The sequence below is a fragment of the Argentina anserina genome, chromosome 5 (assembly GCF_933775445.1).
Source record: "Argentina anserina chromosome 5, drPotAnse1.1, whole genome shotgun sequence".
Classification (NCBI taxonomy): domain Eukaryota; kingdom Viridiplantae; phylum Streptophyta; class Magnoliopsida; order Rosales; family Rosaceae; genus Argentina; species Argentina anserina.
The window spans coordinates 27,723,968-27,738,053 of NC_065876.1; the positions used below are offsets into that span (position 1 = coordinate 27,723,968).

General features: G+C 38.7%; 1 protein-coding gene across 2 annotated transcripts; it reads left to right on the forward strand.

Moving 5' to 3' along the window:
* Nucleotides 1–378: 378 nt before the first annotated feature.
* On the forward strand, nt 379–14,086 carry LOC126796384 (acetyl-CoA carboxylase 1-like). 2 transcript variants are annotated; one of them, XM_050523205.1, is made up of 32 exons: nt 381–916; nt 1,600–1,978; nt 2,716–2,922; nt 3,009–3,170; nt 3,374–3,466; nt 3,563–3,658; nt 3,847–4,020; nt 4,381–4,474; nt 4,581–4,768; nt 4,851–4,901; nt 5,009–5,048; nt 5,383–5,507; nt 5,618–5,734; nt 5,822–5,896; nt 5,982–6,038; nt 6,155–6,259; nt 6,596–6,682; nt 6,767–6,958; nt 7,059–7,247; nt 7,385–7,495; nt 7,592–7,678; nt 7,765–7,941; nt 8,238–8,315; nt 8,411–8,533; nt 8,748–9,017; nt 9,104–9,444; nt 9,686–9,923; nt 10,027–10,379; nt 10,469–10,682; nt 11,066–11,242; nt 11,352–13,502; nt 13,587–14,086. In XM_050523205.1, exons 2-32 carry the CDS (start codon nt 1,601–1,603, stop codon nt 13,641–13,643), a joined length of 6,807 nt encoding a protein of 2,268 aa, XP_050379162.1. In that variant the 5' UTR covers nt 381–916; nt 1,600; the 3' UTR covers nt 13,644–14,086. The 2 variants fall into 2 exon arrangements, with proteins under 2 accessions (XP_050379161.1, XP_050379162.1); XM_050523204.1 differs by having other exon boundaries at nt 379–916; nt 11,352–14,086.

Genomic DNA, 14,086 nt, shown 5'->3' on the forward strand with positions numbered 1-14,086 from the left:
GTATTTTGAAATCCAAACTTATTCTTTCATCTTTTTAGTAACTTAAGTTTTGATTTTAGTTACAACTTGCGTAGAGCAGCAAACTACACCCCATTTCATTTTTTCTTAAATCGAAACCAAAGTGATATAGAACTAAATGGTTAATCAACTTCCAGCACGTTTTCAACGTTGAAAAATCGAAACACTCGGTACAACAGATTAGTCTGTTACCCTGAAAAGCCTTTGAGAAAATCGCTTGTTCTACCCTATTTTTTTGACTTCTATTTTGCAAAAAGAAAAAAAAAAAAGCAATATTAAGCATACAAACAACTGTATACGAAGACAGAAGGGAGGAAGGGTTGGTTAACCTGACCACCCACCAGGCCACCACACAGTCAAGGCACACAGCAAGTGCAAACAACAAATTCCCCTCATTCATTCATGAATCATGATGTGTGCCCTGGTGACCCAAATTGGGGATTCAAAACAAAACTCGAGGGAAATCCATTTGAGGGGTAGAGAGAGAAGAACATAGAGAGACCCACTTCCCTTCATCTTTGATTGGTTTTAGAGAGAGAAAGAAAGAAACATAGAGACAGAAGGGGAGGGGGTAGCTGGGGAGTTACTAGTAACAAAGGAAGATGGGTGTGGCAGAGGCAGATACCACGTGCAACTCTTATTAAAACACTTTGGCAAACACAAACCCACAACCCGCACCTACCTCTCTCTTCAATCCATTTAAAAACTCAACTGTTGGGTCTAGAATTCTTTCCTCTGTATATCTCTCACTCTCTCTCTTTTCTATGATCACCATTGTCTCACGTTCACTCCTACGCATTCTGGGTTCTCTTGCTTCATGGTAATGCTTGCTACCCAGATACCAATTTGAAGCTGTTTCGATCAGGGTTGGAGCTCCTGCTTCATTTTCTTCATCAAGGTCTGCCACCCATTTGCTCTAACCCTTTAAAGCTGTTTGCTTAATTGTTTCTGTAATTGCTATTTTTTATTTTATTTCTGAATTGTGATTATTTTTATGATGGTGATAAGTAGTTAGGAAGTAGTTCAGTTGTAGTTGAGATTGGTATTAAAAAATCAGAAAGTTTGTGTTTTTTGTTGTGTTTGGTGTGGATTTGGAAGAAGTTTGCACCTTTATGGAGTTTGTGGTTGAACAAAGTGTCACTTGTTTCTTTCCTTATTGGTAGTGTCTTTTTTCTATTGAGGTTGATGTTTCTGCCACTCTGCACCCAAAGCCTGTACCTTTAGGACGTGTTTGAATTGCCTAAGGTTCGGTTAGTGTAGCATTACAGATGATTTTAGAGTTCAGAATGGCATAGAGTTAGTGCAAGTGTCGAAGGGCAGTCTGAGTATTACCAGGTTGGTATTTCAATTTGCTACTATCTGGCATTTAGGATTGCGAAGTTGATTGCTTTTGTGTTTGATGGAAAACAGAAAAGAAATATAGCAATACAATTCAGAAGGGTTCAGTTCAGAATTATAGAAACTTCAGTCAATCAATAATTTCTGGACAGCTTATTTGGTTACTGAACTGTATGATTTTCATCGTATTTGTTCGTTGAAGTTAATTTGGCGCGGTTGATAACATCATTTATGTCCCTGCAGGATGTCGGAAGCTCAAAGAAGATTGATTTCAACTGTTAGTATTCCTCGTACTAATGGTTATGTAAATGGGGGACTATCAATCAGGTCTCCTGCTGCGGCACCTGCAGTTGAGGAGTTCTGCTATGCCCTTGGTGGGAAGAAGCCAATCCATAGCATTTTAATAGCAAACAATGGAATGGCAGCAGTTAAGTTTATACGTAGTGTGAGGACATGGGCTTATGAAACATTTGGCACAGAAAAGGCTGTCTTGTTGGTTGCCATGGCCACTCCAGAAGACATGAGAATCAATGCAGAACACATCAGAATTGCTGATCAGTTTGTGGAAGTTCCTGGTGGAACTAACAATAATAACTATGCCAATGTGCAACTCATTGTAGAGGTGTGTACTCTAAGCTCTTAACTCTTACATTCATGTGTTTCCTTGTAATCTCTTTTATTTGTATCAAACTGTAACTAGAAAGCAGAAATGTCAATGAATCCATGGTTCATCTAGCTGAAAGTAGTTAGAGTAGTTTTATTTTACATTTTTTTGTTTGTCTATGAACATCTATAATAATGAAGATAATATAAAAATGTCTTAATAATTTAGGTGATAGAATTTTCAACTGATGAGGCTATTGATCGGCCATTATTCCCAGATTTCGTAGTAGATGGTGATGGGAGTTGTGTTTCTATACTTGTGAGCTATATCTCTTGTTGTATCTGTCACTCGGGAAAATGTAGAGTTCACTTTTCCGACCTCTACAGCAGATACTTCTTCCCTTGATATGATTGCAATCCCTGTACATAATGTAGATCTTTGTTTCATTGGCTACCAAATGTGAAGCAAATGGAGCTAATTCCGTAAACCATGCTTCATCATTTTGCCATTGTCATGTAACACTGTATATCCCAATATATTGGTGTATTATCAACCGAACATCTCAAACTGAGAGCATTGGTAGTTACCAAAGTAGTCTCACTGCATACCACCTCAATGGGTAATAAATGTGCATTATAAATTATTACGTAATATGAGATGCTGTTTTACTTTACTTGTGTAGTTCTGAGACATTTCTTGAGTTTATGTAGAATTCATTAGTGATTCATATGAATTCATTGTTCTTTACTACCCAGATGGCAGAGATAACACACGTTGATGCAGTTTGGCCTGGTTGGGGCCATGCATCTGAGATCCCTGAGCTTCCAGATGCATTGACAGCAAAGGGCATCATATTTCTCGGGCCACCAGCTGTATCTATGGCAGCATTAGGAGATAAAATCGGTTCATCATTAATTGCTCAAGCTGCTGACGTGCCCACCCTTCCATGGAGTGGATCACATGTATGCATCTTCGCTGAATTTTGTGCCCTGTTTTCCTTTGGTTCCTCTTTGTGGCACATATAATATTGTTAATATCTGATTTCCAGGTGAAAATTCCTTCAGATAGCTGTCTGATTAGTATCCCAGATGAAATATATAGGGAAGCATGTGTTTACACAACAGAGGAAGCGATTGCAAGCTGTCAGGTTGTTGGATATCCGGCTATGATTAAGGCATCCTGGGGTGGTGGTGGTAAAGGCATACGGAAGGTGTGCTTTATGCATGATGTTGCCCTTTTCTTCTGAACTTGTATTATTTACTTGACCAAAGTTGTATTCTATTATATGCATTAACGCATTCACTAAGCCTGAAAGGAGTTTCATTACCTTATCCTACTTGCTAAGGGCATTGATTGAACTTTTGTCCTGCCTTTTTGAGAAAGTTGCTGGATCTAATGTTTTTACCTATCTAGGTCCATAATGATGATGAAGTTAGGGCATTGTTCAAGCAAGTCCAGGGTGAAGTTCCTGGATCTCCCATATTCATAATGAAAGTAGCATCCCAGGTTAGATCATCTATTACTTTTTAATATAGATTAGCATGATTGTTGGACTCAGCTCATGTATTGCCAATTTAACTGATCATTAATTTTTTCTCTCAGAGCCGGCATTTAGAAGTCCAGTTACTATGTGATCAGCATGGAAATGTTGCAGCTTTGCACAGCCGTGATTGCAGTGTTCAAAGGCGGCACCAGAAGGTAATTTTTCTGTGACCTAGTAAACATGACATGATGTGTTTCAGAAGTCCATAATTTAGTCTAACTAGACTTTGGGTACTCCTCTTTTGAATGTTAAAGTTTTCTCTATCTTGTTTCATCAGTGAACTGTAACTATTGAAGTTATTTTCTTATGAAGAATAAAGCTGTTCTGGTTTTATGGTCTGTAGATTATTGAGGAGGGTCCAATAACTGTAGCTCCACCAGCGACGATAAAAAAGTTGGAGCAGTCGGCTCGAAGGCTGGCTAAATGTGTTAATTATGTTGGCGCAGCTACTGTCGAGTATTTGTACAGTATGGACACTGGCGAGTACTATTTCTTAGAGTTGAACCCTCGGTTGCAGGTTTGTTATCTCAATTCAAGCCTTATTTTTAGCTCCAGTGTCACTGTAGTTTGCAGTTTTCGTGATATACAGTCTTAAATTTGTTTTGGTCATTGAATCATACAGTGAAAAATGTATTGTGTGATTCAAGTGAACATAGAAAGAAAGTATACTTTTTTCTTGCTAACCAAAGTATCAGTCTTAATGCAACCTCTTAGAAAAGGATTGAAAAATTATATGATCAGTAGGATCTCAAGAATTTTTGCATTGCTTCTACTTATGCCTATACATGGGGAAACTGAGTTAGCTTCTATTCTTGCATTGTTTTCCCTAGACATTTGATTTCAAGAGTGCTAAATATGTAGATTTAATTTAATGTAGGTGGAGCACCCAGTCACTGAGTGGATAGCAGAAATAAATTTGCCAGCAGCCCAAGTTGCAGTTGGGATGGGCATTCCTCTCTGGCAAATTCCTGGTATGATCTAAATTTCTGGATTTCTTTTCTCACTTAATATCTATTTCTGTTTTTGGGTCGCTTTTAATTTGGTCAAGTTTATTTTTTCATTTATTCATTTGATTAGAGATAAGGCGGTTCTATGGAATGGAACATGGTAGTGGATATGATGCTTGGAGAAAGACATCGGTTGTTGCCACCCCATTTGACTTTGACAAGGCAGAATCTACTAGGCCAAAAGGCCATTGTGTTGCCGTGCGTGTAACAAGTGAGGATCCAGATGATGGCTTTAAACCTACGAGTGGGAAAGTTCAGGTTTGTTATCATGAGTTTCAGCTTTTCTTTCTTGCCCATCATGGTATGAGGGGTGTATACTGAGTTTAACTACTATATGCAGGAGCTGAGTTTTAAAAGCAAGCCAAATGTTTGGGCATACTTTTCTGTTAAGGTAAAATCTTGGAAGTTGATAAAATTGCATTTCCACAGAAAATAAAAGGAAAGAAGGAAGATGTAAATTTCAGAAATATTCTGACAGTTTTTTTTTTTGACTTGCAGTCTGGAGGAGGGATACATGAGTTCTCAGATTCTCAGTTTGGTGAGTATACTGCTACTGTTTTTAACTATATGTCCTATTCAGTATAGCTATAAGACAATCTATAAAATGTAGGACCATACAGTCTGAAAAGCTCAACGCATAGAATTCAATCTACTTGGCCAATGTTTTGCCTTTTAAGACCATTCCAGCAGTGGATAAATTCTTGGTTTAGATTATTCTTCTATGCGATTGTCTTGGCTCTTTATTCAAGTTATATATGGATATTAATAGTAACACCTAACACTTATTTCACAAACACTTCAATTGTGGTTTGTAAAAGTCAGTTGTTAGTCTCTGATGCCCACATATTTCAAATTATATGTTTGCTCTCCAGGACATGTTTTTGCATTTGGAGAGTCTCGAGCGTTAGCTATTGCAAATATGGTTCTTGGGCTAAAGGAAATTCAAATTCGAGGAGAAATTCGAACAAATGTGGATTATTCAATAGATCTTTTACATGTAAGCTTCACAGTACCTCTGAAAGAATTAATACCTATTTAATGAGATATATAATGTAAAAGACATAATATTCTTACAAAATGGCTAATGAGTTTATACATGTTATGTAGGCTTCAGATTACAGAGAAAATAAAATCCACACTGGCTGGTTGGATAGTAGAATTGCTATGCGAGTCAGAACAGAAAGGCCTCCTTGGTATCTGTCTGTAATTGGAGGGACTCTTTTTGTAAGTCCTGTTATTATTTTTTGTTGTGTATCTTGTTATCCCATTTGCAGAGTGTGTTCCTTATGGTTTTCACTATGTTATGTGCAGAAAGCATCTGCTAGTAGTGCGGCGATGGTTTCAGATTATATTGGCTATCTTGAGAAGGGGCAAATCCCACCTAAGGTATGATTTCAAAAACTTCCTATCTATGTACATAATTTATGTGTCTTTTCTAATTAAGTTTTGTCAATTATGATCCTGATTGCAGCATATATCATTTGTCCATTCACAAGTGTCTTTGAACATTGAGGGAAGCAAATACACGGTATTTTTTTCCTATGATGTCGCTTTGTTCTAAGGATGTTTAATTAGTAGGACCTTTAGGAGGTTTTTTGTTGGTAGAATCATTAGTTATATATAATAAAAAATCAACTATTCTAGATTGACATGGTGAGAGGAGGTCCTGGGAACTATAGATTACGGATGAATGAGTCAGAGGTTGAAGCAGAGATACATACTTTACGTGATGGAGGATTACTGATGCAGGCAAGTATAACTATTGTCTTTATATTTTCATGTTGTAGCTCCAAAATTGATTCTACTCTTGCTCATAGTGTATTACATATTTTTTGTGGGACTACGTATTATGCAAGTATTCTGTCATTTTGATTAAAGAAGTTAGTCAAATGTTGGAATATAGATTTTGGCACCTTTTAAAATATGTCCTCTATCAGCTTAATCATGTCAATGTCTGTCTGCATGCTATTATATTTTTACAATTTGCTGCATCTCCAATATCATTTGCACCAGCACCTGGTAAATTCTGTATAATTGCCTGTCAGTTGCTGTAGTTAATTATTACTTACATGTATGTTGTTACAGTTGGATGGAAACAGTCACATTATATATGCCGAGGAAGAAGCAGCTGGAACTCGCCTACTTATTGATGGAAGGACGTGCTTGCTTCAGGTTCCTCCATTTCTCTTCTTGTCTTATCTCACTTGCTTGCGCAGACATTACATATGCTGAGTACTTGACCTTTGTTGAATCTAGAACGATCATGATCCATCCAAGTTAATAGCAGAGACACCATGCAAGCTGTTGAGATTCTTGGTTGGTGATGATAGTCATATAGATGGTGATACACCATATGCGGAAGTTGAGGTTATGAAGATGTGTATGCCTTTACTTTCACCCGCTTCTGGAGTTATCCACTTTCAATTGTCTGAAGGCCAAGCAATGCAGGTTAATATTGTATTACTTGTGCAAATAAGTGAAAAAAAATTAAAAGAACAAGAACACATTCTTATCTTAGTGGAAGTAATAAATTATGTTCTCTGCATAGGCTGGTGAACTTATTGCAAAGCTTGATTTAGATGATCCTTCGGCTGTAAGAAAGGCAGAACCTTTTCATGGAAGCTTCCCCATCTTGGGGCTTCCGACTGCAATTTCTGGTAAAGTTCATCAGAGATGTGCTGCAAGCTTAAACGCAGCCCGAATGATTCTTGCTGGTTATGAGCATAACATTGATGAAGTGAGTTCTCTTTCAACATAAAATATTTTGTTTAAAGATCTTTTTGAATGGGGCTTTTTCCAGTCTATGCTATCATTTGATTGATCATGACATTTTTCTTAAACCTGCCTTATTGATGAGTTTGCCATCGATCTCAGGTGGTGCAAAACTTGCTCAATTGCTTAGATAGTCCTGAACTCCCTTTCCTTCAATGGCAAGAATGCTTGGCTGTTTTGGCAACCCGTCTACCCAAGAATCTCAAAAATGAAGTAAGTAGAACTTGGGTGGTTTTTACTCTGATTTATTCTCCATTAGTCTTCACCTCATATGTCCAAACTCATATGTCCTTTCCTTTTACTTTACAGCTGGAATCAAATTTTAAGGACTTTGAGCTGATTTCTAGCTCTCAGAATGTCGATTTCCCTGCTAAATTGTTACGAGGCGTTCTTGAGGTGAGTTCTGTATCCAAACTCTGTAGTTTAGTTCCTCTTTTCCTTTTCCATCTTTTTCACAAGAGTATGGTCTTATGTATGTGCAGGCCCATCTATCCTCCTGTCCAGATAAAGAAAAAGGAGCCCAAGAAAGGCTTGTTGAACCTTTGATGAGCCTTGTGAAGTCTTATGAAGGTGGAAGAGAAAGCCATGCCCAAGTTATTGTTCAATCCCTCTTTGAAGAGTATCTGTCTGTTGAGGAATTATTCAGCGACAACATTCAGGTTCGACTTTCACCATGAAAACAATATTGTTTGCGATTATGAAGCCATTTATGTCTTTATTATTATTATTTTCTTTTGTTTTTGCTACTCTGTTTTATATAAACTTCATCAAGTAATAGTAAATAAATTTATTGAGTACTGATAAGCTTGGTATTTGACTTTCCACCTTTACTGAAACCAGTTTTCATAGAGGCTTGAGAGGATGTCTCCACATAGATATTATTATATTAATGATGTAAATTTGTAAACTTTTAAGTTTGATGCTTTACTAATATTCTAATATTCATTGACTCCAGGCTGATGTAATTGAGCGCCTTCGACTTCAATATAAGAAAGATCTTTTAAAGGTTGTGGAAATTGTGCTCTCTCATCAGGTACCGAATACACAGTATGCTTGGTTTGCTTGCCTTTCCCTGGTTTTATTCAATTGACATTAGTTGTTACAGTATTGTGTATAATGTGCTTTCAGGGTGTGAGGAATAAAAATAAGTTGATTCTACGACTCATGGAACAACTGGTGTACCCCAACCCTGCTGCATACAGAGAGAAGCTAATTCGGTTTTCTTCTCTTAACCATACAAATTATTCTCAGGTTGGCTATTCCACCAATTTAACCAAATCTCTTAAATTAATAGTTTTTAATATCCAAATTGTTCCTCTTGTTATTTAAGTTCTTAAATCATTCTTTTAAAAAAAGTTTTAAATCTAATCGTCATATATATCATCAGTAATCAATGGTCATCACTTTTCTTGGGACTAAAATCCTTCAATTTTTTGAGTCCTAATTTCATCTTAAAAATTTACAGTTGGCACTAAAAGCGAGTCAGCTGATGGAGCAAACCAAGTTGAGTGAACTTCGTTCTAGCATTGCCAGAAGTCTTTCTGAGTTGGAGATGTTTACTGAGGATGGTGAAACCATGGATACTCCGAAGAGGAAAAGTGCCATAAATGAACGAATGGAGGATCTTGTGAGTGCACCTTTGGCAGTTGAAGATGCCCTTGTAGGTCTGTTTGATCATGGTGATCACACCCTTCAGAGGCGAGTTGTTGAGAGTTATGTACGCCGTTTATACCAGGTACTGTGGCTCAACAATCTAATTTTTTTATTTTTCTATTTTTTTTAATGGCCAATTTCTTTGTTTAACATTTTATTGGTCATCAGCCCTACCTTGTAAAGGGGAGTGTCAGGATGCAGTGGCACAGGTCAGGTCTAATAGCTTCATGGGAGTTCTCAGAAGAACCCGTTGAGAGGAAACATGAGACTGACGATGAATCAGTTGATAAAACAGTCCTTCAGAAGCACGAGGAGAGGAAATGGGGAGTCATGGTTATATTAAAATCTCTTCATTTTCTTCCAGCAATTATTAGTAGTGCACTGAAGGAAATGTCACATAACCTTCATGAAGCAACTCCAAATGGATCTACTGAACCAAATTGCTTTGGTAATATGATGCATATTGCTTTGGTTGGCATCAACAATCAGATGAGTCTACTTCAGGATAGGTACTTTACCAGCCCTTTTTTAGCCTTCAAGTTTGCAACTACAGTTAGTATGTAATGAAAATTGGGAGTGTGTTTTCATGTGGGCGTATACTTAATCTGCAATGCTGGGGTTTTATTTTGATTGGTACATAACTTAGTGACTTGGAAAGAATTATGAACTACAGTTAGGTACTTAATTTGTTAGAACTACATATTAAAAAAAAAAAAATTCTTCTTAACACTGTCTGCTGATGTTTGCTAGTGGCGACGAGGATCAGGCTCAAGAAAGAATTAAGAAGTTAGCCAAAATACTTAAAGAGCAAGGAGTAGCTTCCAGTCTACATGGTGCAGGTGTCACGGTTATTAGTTGTATCATACAAAGGGATGAAGGGCGGGCCCCTATGAGGCACTCCTTCCACTGGTCATCAGAGAAGCTCTATTTTGAAGAAGAACCCTTATTGCGTCACCTAGAACCTCCTCTATCTATTTATCTTGAATTGGTTAGTATTTTCCTGGTTTTTGCCCAGCTCTTATGTTAAGAGTAATGAAATGTTTCCACATTAAACCTTGATATGAATTAACTCAACATATCTTCTGATGCAGGACAAGCTCAAGGGCTATGAGAATATCCAGTATACCCCATCCCGTGACCGTCAATGGCACTTGTACAGCATTGTAGACAAGCCACTACCAATACAAAGGATGTTCCTCAGAACACTTGTAAGGCAGCCCACATCAAATGAAGGGTTCTCTGGATTTCAACGGCTAGACATCACAACAGCTAGTAACCAATTGGCTTTATCTTTTACTTCGAGGAGCATCTTGAGATCCTTATCAACAGCAATGGAAGAGTTGGAACTGAATGCACATAATGCCACTGTCAAGTCTGACCACACCCATATGTATCTTTATATCTTACGCGAGCAACAAATTAATGATCTGCTGCCTTATCACAAGTAAATATTGCCTTTTCCCTACCCAATTTATTTCCGTCCAATATAAGACAGCAAACTTTCTAAAATTTCGTATTGGTATAATTGTGCAGGAGAGTTGATTTAGATGCTCGAGAAGAAGAAACTGTGGTGGAGGCCATCTTGGAAGAATTGGCACGCGAAATCCACTCATTAGTTGGTGTAAGGATGCATAGGTTGGGTGTTTGTGAGTGGGAAGTGAAGCTGTGGATTTCGTCCTCTGGACAGGCAAACACTGCTTGGAGGGTTGTTGTGACAAATGCGACTGGTCATACCTGCACTGTACATGTAAGTTTATGTATATGTCACATCCTTTTTTTTTCAAAGAATATGCTTAAATTTTCAAGTTAAAAGTTCTTTGGTTGGTTTCATAGGTTAAACGTAGGTTTCGCTAAATTCATAATGTGTCGTCTGATAAGAATTGACAATAACAGATTGGTCTTTTACAGTATTGTTCACAACTTATTTATGTTATTTGTTTCTCCTTGAAAAGGAAAAGGCAAGAGAAAATAACCATGATCTAGTTCCATTGTTTAATTAAGGATCATATTTTAAGTTGAATAATACGTTTGCAATGTCAGTATCAAAGCAAATATATTGAGGATTTATTGTCCATAATGTGTATATGAATTATGAGGCATCATTGAACTTTTGGTTAACATGATATTCAGATATATCGGGAGCAAGAAGATACTAGCAAACAGAGAGTGGTATACCATTCAGTCTCTGTGAAGGGTCCCCTGCATGGTGTACCAGTGAATGCGCAATATCAGCCTTTGGGAATTATAGACCGAAAGCGTTTGTTGGCCAGGAGAACCAACACCACTTACTGCTATGATTTTCCACTGGTGAGATACTGATAGATTAAGTTTTCTTTTACAATAGATAATTTTATGTTTTTCACTTTTTTGCAATTTATAAATATGTAAAAACTAACTTGAGTTGCATATTTTATAGGCATTTGAGACGGCCTTGGAACAGTCATGGGCATCTCAGTCACCAAGTGTTAACAAACTGAAGGGTAAAATTCTCAAGGTAACAGAGCTCAAATTCGCTGATCAAAAAGGCAGCTGGGGCAGTCCTCTTGTTACTGTAGAGCGTCCACCTGGACTCAATGATGTTGGTATGATAGCTTGGTTTATGGAGATGTCTACCCCTGAGTTCCCTTCTGGAAGGAGGATATTGGTTGTTGCAAATGATGTGACCTACAAAGCTGGATCTTTTGGCCCAAGAGAGGATGCTTTCTTCTTTGCAGTAACTGAGCTTGCCTGTGCTGAGAAATTGCCTCTGATATACTTGGCAGCAAACTCAGGTGCCCGTATTGGGGTTGCTGAAGAAGTAAAATCCTGTTTTAAAGTGGGCTGGTCTGATGAATCAAGCCCTGAACGTGGTTTTCAATATGTGTATTTAACCTCTGAGGATTATGGTCGGATTGGATCTTCTGTAATAGCGCATGAGTTAAACCTACCAAGTGGTGAAACCAGATGGGTGATAGATACCATTGTTGGAAAGGAAGATGGGTTGGGGGTTGAGAGCTTGACTGGAAGTGGGGCAATCGCTGGTGCATATTCAAGGGCATATAAGGAAACCTTTACGTTAACATATGTAACTGGCAGAACTGTAGGGATAGGTGCTTATCTTGCAAGGCTTGGGATGCGGTGCGTACAGAGACTTGATCAGCCCATCATTTTAACTGGTTTCTCTGCATTAAACAAACTACTTGGCCGGGAGGTGTACAGCTCCCATATGCAACTTGGAGGACCTAAAATTATGGGAACTAATGGGGTTGTCCATCTAACTGTAGCGGATGATCTTGAAGGAATATCTGCTATTCTAAAGTGGCTGAGCTATGTTCCTCCCTATGTTGATGGCCCCCTCCCCATGTCAGTTCCCTTGGATCCTCCTGAAAGGCCTGTGGAGTATTGCCCGGAGAATTCATGTGATCCTCGTGCTGCAATTTCTGGTGCTCTAAATGGTAATGGGCACTGGATGGGGGGTATATTTGATAAAGACAGCTTCATTGAGACGCTAGAAGGCTGGGCAAGGACGGTGGTTACTGGTAGGGCAAAACTTGGAGGAATCCCTGTGGGAATTGTTGCTGTTGAGACACAGACGGTGATGCAAATTATTCCTGCTGATCCAGGCCAGCTTGATTCCCATGAGAGGTTTGTTCCTCAGGCTGGACAAGTATGGTTTCCTGATTCTGCTGCCAAGACTGCCCAAGCATTATTAGATTTCAACAGAGAAGGGCTCCCACTATTCATTCTTGCCAACTGGAGAGGCTTTTCTGGTGGACAGAGAGACCTTTTCGAAGGGATTCTTCAAGCTGGATCGACCATTGTGGAGAACCTTAGGACTTACAAACAACCCGTTTTTGTATTCATCCCAATGATGGGTGAGCTCCGTGGTGGAGCATGGGTGGTCGTTGATAGCCGGATAAATCCAGACCATATTGAAATGTATGCTGATCAAACAGCTAGAGGAAATGTACTTGAGCCGGAGGGGATGATTGAGATCAAGTTTAGGAACAAGGAATTGCTGGAGTGCATGGGCAGGCTTGACCAGCAGCTGATCCAACTAAAGGCTCAGCTTCAGGAAGCCAGGAGCTGTGGGAAAAATGAGAAGGTTGAATCCTTGCAGTTTCAGATACGATCCCGAGAAAAACAGCTCTTGCCCGTCTACACTCAGATAGCTACCAAATTTGCAGAACTTCATGATACTTCTCTGAGGATGGCTGCAAAAGGGGTAATTAGAGGAGTTTTGGAATGGACAAGCTCTCGATCATTCTTCTACAAGAGATTGCGTCGGAGAATTGCTGATGAGTCACTCATCAAGATAGTGCGAGATGCTGCTGGTGAACAGCTGTCACATAAGTCTGCAATGGATTTGATTAAGAACTGGTTTTTGAGTTCTGACATTTCAAGAGGCAGAGAAGATGCTTGGAAAGATGATGAAACTTTCTTTAGATGGAAGGATGATCAAACGAATTATGAGGGTAAGCTAAAAGAGTTGCGGGTCCAGAAGGTTTTGCTTCAATTGGCAACCATTGGCAACTCAGCTTCTGATTTGCAAGCCCTACCCCAAGGTCTTGCTGCCCTTCTAGGCAAGGTAATTCATCAAGTTTATTCTTTTCTTACACATCTTTGCATGCATCTCTGGCGACCTGGAGCTAATGATCAAAATCTAATGCAGGTTGAGCCATCAAGCCGGTCATTGTTGGTTGAGGAACTCCGGAAGGTGCTTGGTTGATGGGTTTTTTTGGTTCTTCATGTCTGACCACTGTCCTGCAAATGTGTTGTACCTGTATGTACCCGAATCATAGTTTTATCCAAACATAGGTGCATTAAATTATTTGATCTTAGCAGATATAAGAACACAATGGCTGCTTGCATACCAGACACATCAATGATTTAGTTGGCTGATAGAGAAGCTTCATTGTATATTAAGGCAGAGTGTTAGTGAGTAGCCTCACTCTACACTGTAAATTTTGTCAGTCACAACCCCAAGTAAAATATAAGGGGAATAGATAGCTTCAAGAGGAAAACCACCTGCATTTGCAGGCTCTGTTTCATCATTTTCCTACATGGCTCTTGGTGCTTGAAAATAAAGTTGAGATATAGTTTGTAATATCCTGTAAGAATTGTTCATTCTTCAGTTTATAATTACTAATTCATTTTGCCCTGTCCATTTTA